The 8,406-nt window shown below is 45.0% G+C and overlaps 1 protein-coding gene across 1 annotated transcript; it reads left to right on the top strand.

The window, feature by feature from the left end:
* The first annotated feature begins 874 nt into the window (after positions 1–874).
* On the top strand, positions 875–3,111 carry LOC117739109 (large proline-rich protein BAG6-like). The gene is given in 7 exon segments (XM_034545402.1): positions 875–902; positions 1,057–1,156; positions 2,100–2,122; positions 2,545–2,650; positions 2,652–2,769; positions 2,848–2,919; positions 3,007–3,111. Coding segments are annotated over 7 exon segments (552 nt in total).
* The last annotated feature ends 5,295 nt before the right edge of the window (positions 3,112–8,406 follow it).

Below are 8,406 nucleotides of genomic sequence, written 5' to 3'. Positions count from 1 at the left end.
GTGCAGAGCGGTTTCCTCCTCGTGAGGCCGCCACGCCTCCTTCTGTCTCGACCTGTTTGCCAGACCGCACACTTCTAGGAGAGCCGCCCGCAGCACGCGCACTCACGCACGCACGCAGCACGCTCACACACTCACAGACTCACACAGACAGAGACACAGACACACGTGTGAATATAATAAAAAATACAATCCCACTTTACAACATTCTACCACTACAATAACCATATACTCATAGTAGCTACTATAGATACTACTACCACTAATAATAATAATAATCACTCTATGTATTTTCTTATCTATATATATATATGACATGGAGGGTCAGGGCCTTCTCCATTGCTGCCCCCTCTGGAACTATCTCCCCCAGCAACTCAGACATTCTCCATCACTCGCCACTTTCAAAACATCACTTAAGACTCATTTATTGAAATTTGCTTTTAACCTGTGATGCTAGTTCAGTGTGTTTTTGTTTTGTTTCTGACTGTTATGTCATCTCTCTTGTTTATATTGTTCTTGCTTTTATTGTTTGATGTTACTATGTAAAGTGCCTTGACTACCTCGTAAAGCGCTATACAAATAACATGTATTATTATAATCATATATTGAGATGAAAGTATAAATTCTTAACACGTCCAACAGTTGGAAATGAGCTATAAACGTTGCCAAAGTGAGGGCGATCAGGCATGAAACAGACGTATCTCTCTACGTCATCAGTGTCCTTTAAAGTTGTGTACAGTGCCGTGTTTAATTTGGGAAAACAAAGGTAGTTAAGTTAGCTAACGGAATCCGATCACACTCGAACCAGGATTTTCCTTTACATTGGAATTCCCCAGGTTGTAGTCTAGTCTAGCAGACTATAAACATAGACCATACTATGGACAGCGCTGTCCCCGGGGACATTGGTTAGTTAGCACTAGTACCAACTGCGATTAGCTAACGTTAGCTGGCTGGCTAAGCTAATAACGTCAACAAGGCCCGGGAGCTGTGTTATTATCGGACCACTTCATTAGTCTGCTCTTGTGTCTATTGGCTATTGTGTGTGTGCCTCCAGCTGAGTGAAGCAGTTCAAGAAGCACATTGCATCGTCAGCGGAGATCCCAGTAGACAAGGATAGGCTCATCTACCAGGGCAGGGTGCTGCAGGACGACCTGACGCTGTGATCTGTACAGTGAGTACCTGAGACCTGCTCACCTACAGTATGCATACAGACTATATTTATACATAGAGTATGTCGATATTATGCATACAGATAATGCATACATATTAATACAGACTATATACAGTATGCATACAGACTATATTAATACAGAATGTATAAAGTATGCATACAGACTATACTACACTACTTGTATAGCGCTTTTCTAGTCTTCCGACCACTCAAAGCGCTTTCACACTACTTGACATCATTCACCCATTCACACCCATTCATATGGCTAGTGGCTAAGGTTCCACCTGCCCATCAGGACTAACTAACATTCATACACACAATCATACACTGTCGGCACAGCTACAGGAGCAATTTGTGATTAAGTATCTTGCCCAAGGACACATCGACATGGACTAGCAGAGCCAGGGATCAAACTGCCGATCCTCTGATTGAAGGACGCCCTGCTCATCACTGAGCCACAGTCACCCCCTACAGTATGCATACAGATTATACTGAATACAGTATGTAGACAGTATGCATACTGTATACAAGGGCTTGGGGGTCAAAGAAGGGACCCCTGCCTCACTTACCATTGATGAATGTCGGTTAATAAATTCAAGCTAATCTGCCGAAGACAGCAGAACATAAAAAACTTCCTGTTCTTTTGAAAAACATCATAGTTAGGCAGTGTCTTCTAATTCATGAGCTGAGCCTTTGCATAGTAGGATTTGCATAGTAGTATTTGTAATTTAGATTCAGAACTACAGTATCTTGCTCACATTACTGTCAATTCATATTCAATCCGAACCAGTTAATGCTTGTGTTTCCCCTTCATGTCAGCCTTGTCAAATCATCAAATGTTTTTTCTCTTCATACATTGTCTGTCTAGTTAAGAAAAAAAGAAGGAAAATAACCACATGTTATTACAATACAATTAAATATCTATTCACAGAAGTGAACAAAATGACGATGGCAGTAATAATAACCAGGACATTTTGTGGGCTGATTTGTCAAAATGCCCGTTTTGGTCCCCATAATGATGGTGTCTTTACTATGTGCCCAGACCTGGTGTTGTTGTTTTAATTTCTGCTATTATTAGCTGTTTCCAAAGGACTGCTTGTATTCTACCCTCCTATGTAATTTGAATGTTGACATTGTAATACGATGACAGGTCAGTGTGGTGAACTGTGAGGTGAAATTGAATTCAGCTAAGCTTTGGAGTTCGACCACCAGAAATACTTCTACTAATAACTAGAGCTGCTTATTGGTTATTGGTTAATGTAGTTTTTAAAATTATATATGTAATTGTTAAGTAAGGTAGTCTATTGCTACTGTTTCAAGTTATTACAACATCTATTAATATATTACAGGGTGACATACTTTTGTTTCTCCATTAGATAATAAGGTAATCCACCTGGTGGAGAGTGCCCCACCTCAGGCCACCACGTCTGGTTTTGGGGGTGCTGGTGTTTCTACTGGGGGGCCAGAGGGCGGAAGCAGCAGCAACCTCCTCCCGGGCTGCACCACATGACCGGAACAGCTACGTGATGCTGGGGAGCTTTAATCTGCCTGTCAACATCATGGACCCTCAGCAGATCCAGGTGGCCATGACCCTGCTGCATGCAAACCGAAGCTTCAGTATCATTTTCTGGAGGAAAGAATGATTTCATGCTGTGTGATAGCTGGAATTTGTTTTCTAGATGTCTGTTCAGCAGATGATGGCTGGAGTTGGTGATGCTGGAAGGAACACCAGGGTCTTCACCAGCTTCGAGGTAAAGGCTCATAATTCACCAGTCATCAGTCTTTAAGCCCTTCAGTCTCCCTCTTCCTGTACAACTGACTGATGTCTGTGTGTATAGAGCAATGGCTCGGTGGACGTGCAGATCAACCTAGACCAGTCAGTGCAGAGTGAGCACAGGATGAGGCTGCAGCTGGCTGAGAACCTGCTCCGAGTCGCTCACTGATCCACAGGCTGGAGCACATGGTGCTTTTGTTGCCTTGGCTGTAATTTACAGCCTGATAGCATTGTCACTATATATCAAGTCATAGACCATTTTCAGAGTAATTAAGGTCCTGCCTACACATTGACGGATATCTTTTTTTTAAACAGACATTTTCCTCTACGTTTTAAAATCCAATCCTGGCCACACTTTGTTTTACTCAGTCCACACTAGAACCATATACTGTAAATAAGAAGTGGACGTAGTGATCGTGACATCATCCATTGATTTGTGGACTGCTGTTTTGAAGCCTTGAATTTCAAAAAACAGATTACGTCCATGTTATTTATTTTTTTTTTTTTTTTAATGAAGTTACCATATTTTAAATGTGGGGGAGTGGAGTAGTCATTTTCTCACAGACTTCTATACAACCAGAGGAGTTGCCTTGATGGACGTTAGAGAGAATGCAAGTCGTATTGATATCATTACAAGATGTTTACTTAAATAATTCTTAATTTTAGAATCCACTAATTTGTCATGCCCATATTGGTCAGATTTAAACTTACAAACAAAACACAGGTGAGTGCAGTTTGTTTTGTATCTGTCAAATGAGGGGTGTGGATGAACTTAAAGTAGAAATGAAATCAGCCAAGTTAGGCTGATTTACTAACTGGATTTCCACTTGATTGGCTCGGCTGAGTTCAACCGATACTTCAGTAGACAGCTACTGAGGTTCCACTGGACAAAACAAGATGAAAGGGATGACTCTACCCCTGCATATAAAAGAGTTTTGCAAGGTTAAAGCCAATGGACTGCTTTGCCAATGGACAAAGCACTAGTGTGCATCTCTACCTGTGAGGCTACTGGACCACTTGGATCCTGGCTACCTGACCTGCTAAGGCCATCCGACCTCTGCAGCTCATCCAGAATGCAGCAGAATGCAGCAGCTCGACCTCCCTAAATTCACCCACACTACTCCGCTCCTCCGCTCCCTTCACTGGTTACCAGTGGCTGTCCGCTTCAAAACATTGGTTCTTGTGTACCGTGCAGATCGGGTTCCGTCTACATCCAGGACATGGTCAATCGTTACACCCCAGCCCGTTCTCGTTGTGACTCCGTCACTGCGAGCTAATCACTCAACAAAGTCACGACTGTTTGCTGTCCTGGCTCCTCATTGGTGGAACGAGCTCCCCACTAACATCATGACAGCAGAAAGTCTCTACATCTTCCACCGGAAACTAAAAACACATCTTTTCCGACTACCTTGAATAAAAACAGATTAGCACTTCAGTGGCACTTGAATGGCACTTACTTCTGGTATTTGTATTACTTATGGTATTTTTGTAGTTTGGCTTTCTTGAAGAAATGTTACTTTCTTGATTCTTGTTGTAATGTAATGTTATTTGAAGCCTGTTATATTATTTGTTGAAATATAATTTCCTGGTAGCTTATTAGCTAGCTAGCCAGCTCCTTGCTCGACATTAGCATTTTAAGACCACTGTCTCTCAGTAATATTTTTTGTCTTTTGACTGATTTCTCCTAAATCCTGAACAGTAGTTTGCACGCTTCACGTCACTTTAAATTATATGTTTCACCAACAGGCACCACATATTTAGATATGATGAGATACTAAATATATTATCAAACCAGTTACATGATGTTTGATTCACATAACCATATGTGCTTTAAACATCACCTGGAGCAAAGAGGGATTCCAGACAGAAGGTCATGGCATTTTTCAAGAAATGACATGACTTCTTTTGTTTAAAACATTTTCACTTTCTTCTATAAAACTGCTCAAAAAATGTATGCTTCCTAGCAGTGGCCATTATACTCAAATACGTAAATACCCTTAATATGTTGTAAATACTATTTGGATATTACATACGTTCTTGTGAATCTGCACCATGGAAGACCCTGATACATCAGCTACTATCAGTCTGTTTGCACTGTAACTAAACTTGATGATCTTTTTTCTTTTTTTGATTTTTGAACAGATTTTCTATGTTCATTGCCATTAAATATTGGAGAAATGTCACTGGTAAACTGGTACATTGTGCTGATTCCTCCAGTATGTATAGTTATTCCTCCAAAACCAGAGGAGAACCAAGAAAACCTCATGGTTGGGGAGCTTACCTGCTCATCAGATAGATGCATTCAAATTCCACCTGTACATAACTTCTATGAACTAACAGAACAGACCACAGTACTGAGTGCACATTGTATGGTGATGTGTTTGTGTGTAGTAGGGAGTGTCCAGTGACAGCAGCTCCCATTCACAGCCAGAGGGACCTCAGTCCTCTTCCTCCTCTGTTAGAGGGGCGTAGCATCACAACTCATGCACACCAGCTCACCTCCTACTCCGTCATCCTCCACCTCCACCCAGACTGAGGGACCAGCTCACACTGGGCCCAAGTAAGTCAGAGTTATGGACTAAATGGCTCCAATAACAACTGCTATAAACAATTCAATGATGAATTAAAAACTAGTGTATTACACGCTTTTATTTTAAAGTAATGTTATCCGAACAGAGCAACGGAGCAACAGCAAGTTAACATACAGTATATAATGTTTTATTTTTTTTCGGAACATTAGTAAGACTGGACTGTGTTTAAAGTTGTCCACAACTTTTCTGCATTTGTTCAAGACTTTGTCAAACGCACTGTTCTGCAGACACTGTGGCAGAGCGCTGGACGCAGAACTGTCAGCCTCCTGCAGGAGGTGCGTGACGCAGGGGGCGTGTTCTCACGGCAGATGTCTCACAGCAGCATCATATTTCATGCACTATTCGTGCTCTTTGTGCTGACTTTATTGGAATAGTTCCACTGCTGTGCAACATTAATACAATGTTCCGCGCATGTTTCTGCAACATGTCTGTCTTCTGTTTTCATGACAACCGTGACCATGACATCTAATGGGAGACCAACAGCTGAAGCACAATGCCAGCTGTCTCACGGCGCTGGCCAATCGGATCAGCAGGCAACAGGCCAGATTCTACCTCTTCAGTCAAATGGGATCAGTCATCAACAAGGACAGGGAGGACCCTGAGTGATCCAGATCACCCACCAGACCATGGAGCCTGTAGTTATGATGCAGATTAACGTTAATGGTATGTGTGCTGTCATGTCATCACAGAACCTGACTATAAATGTACTGACATGGGGAAACAACCAGTATCACATGCATTTCAATGGAAACTATGGATGACAAGGACCAGTGGCGGATTTAGGAAATTGGGGGCCCAAGAGAACGAAAAAAGATTTTACCGACTGAATGGTGGATAGGCAGGTAAAGCTAATCTACAGGGAAGTAAAGGTTGGAGAGGAGAAAAAAAACCTTCCCCTTTAAACCCTGCATACACTTCTTTACTCCAAGAAATTCACTGTACTGTAATCTGATAATTGTATCCAAGTCCAAGCACAACTTCTAAAGCCACATAACAAAAGTTACGTATATAACTACGGTTCTATGAATCCTGGATGACCGCCAGAGTTCTTGGTGGAGACACTATGCTAGCTATACGGTGCTTAGCACTGGATGATTTATATCAACAGAGTCACGAGGAAACCGAAGGAGCCTACCTCGTATGGATCAAGTAGAGGAATCTGGACGAAGAACCAGTGGGTGAGGGGTAGCAACGTTCACCTTGTAGTATCTGGTGAATGTGCTTGGTGATGCCCATGAGGCTGCAGCACATATATCCTCCACTGGCACACCCCTCAGGGTTGCACATGACGTGGAAAACACTCCTGATAGAATGGCCCCTCACTCCGGATGGCAGAGCACGGCCATTCGCTTTGTATGCACAGGGAATGGCCTCCACTATCCAGTGGGACAGGCACTGTTTTTAAAGGGCACAGCCCTTCCTAGGCCCACCATAGCAGATGAAAAGCTGCTCTGACTGTTGTATGCCTGTGGTGGCTTCGACATAGGCTCTGAGGGCCCGTACCCGCAATAGGAGTCTGGGCCTCTCCTCCCCCAATGGGGGCTCAAATTGTGCAAGCCGGACAGGCTGGTTGAGATACGAGCGTGGCAGCACCTTAGGGAGGAAACGCTGCAGGATTCACTCACCGAGAGGGCGTGCAGTACAGTTCGCCTACTCGCTTTGCCGAAGTGATGGCAAGGAGAAAAACGGTCTTTGCCGACAGCCATCTCAGCTCTGCATCCGCCAGGAATTTGAAAGGAGGCGAGCATAGGGTGTCCAGTACCACGGACAGGTCCCCTGGAGGAGCCCTTGGGGTGCTCGGAGGACGCAGTCGCTGAGCCCCTTTTAGGAAGAGGGACACCAACCTGTGGCTCCCTACCGTGTCATTGTCAATTTTAACCTGCTGCCATGAGATAGCAGCTACATACACCCTCAGGGTAGAGGGAGACCGGCCCTTATCTAGGAGGGACTGCAGAAACTCAAGTATAACAGACACAGGGCACTGCACCGGGTCCTTGTTGTGACCCACGCACCAGTCTGAAAACAACCTCATCTACCTTTGCACTGTAGACGGGTAGATGGCGCTCTGGCATTCAGAATAGTCTTCCTGACTAGTTCTGTGCAGCCGCTCAGCAGCCGATCGGGCCCTGCAACGGCCAGACCCACAGACGAAGGAGGCTGGGATAGGGATGCCAGATCCGACCTTCTAGCTGCGATAGGAGGTCTCTCCTGTCGGGGAGGCGCCATGGCGTCCCACGGCAGAGTCTGCGCAACAGGGGAAACCAAGTCCTGGCTGGCCACAATGGGGCCACCAGCAAAAGACTGTGGCCCTGTTGAAGGACCCTGAGAAGCGTTCGCAAGATCAGGGGAAATGGAGGGAAAGCATAAAGAAGGCCCTCTGGCCATGTGTGGGCCAGGGCATCTAGACCTAGAGGACTGGTCCTCTCCATCAAGGAGAACCAGTGGGGGCAGTGGTTTGACATCTCTGATGCAAAGAGATCCACCTTTACCCTGCCAAAGAGACCCCAGATGCTGTGCACCACCTCTGGGTGAAGCTGCCACTCCCCCAATGGGGGCTTGTGACGGGAGAGGGAATCTGTGACCTGGTTCCGTCCCCCTGGTAGCTACATCGCCCGAAGGCTGGTCAGGAGAAGTCAGAAGGGCACGAGCCTCCCGTAGCAGCTTTGCGGACCTGGTGATGGTGGTTTATGTGAAATACGGTCGGGGTGTTGTCCGACCGAACAAGTACATGTTTTTCCCGCTAGGTACGGCAGGAAATGTGTGAGCGCTAGGTGCGTGGCCTGTAGCTCCAGGACATTGATATGCTCGATGCGGTCCCTAGCGGACAACTTCCCCCGAGCAGTCCTGTTCTGCCATACTGCAGCTGAGGCAGC

The sequence above is a fragment of the Cyclopterus lumpus genome, chromosome 11 (genome assembly GCF_009769545.1).
Source record: "Cyclopterus lumpus isolate fCycLum1 chromosome 11, fCycLum1.pri, whole genome shotgun sequence".
Classification (NCBI taxonomy): Eukaryota; Metazoa; Chordata; class Actinopteri; order Perciformes; family Cyclopteridae; genus Cyclopterus; species Cyclopterus lumpus.
Note: the sequence above shows the minus strand (reverse complement) of the source record. Positions and strands in the feature narration are given on the sequence as shown.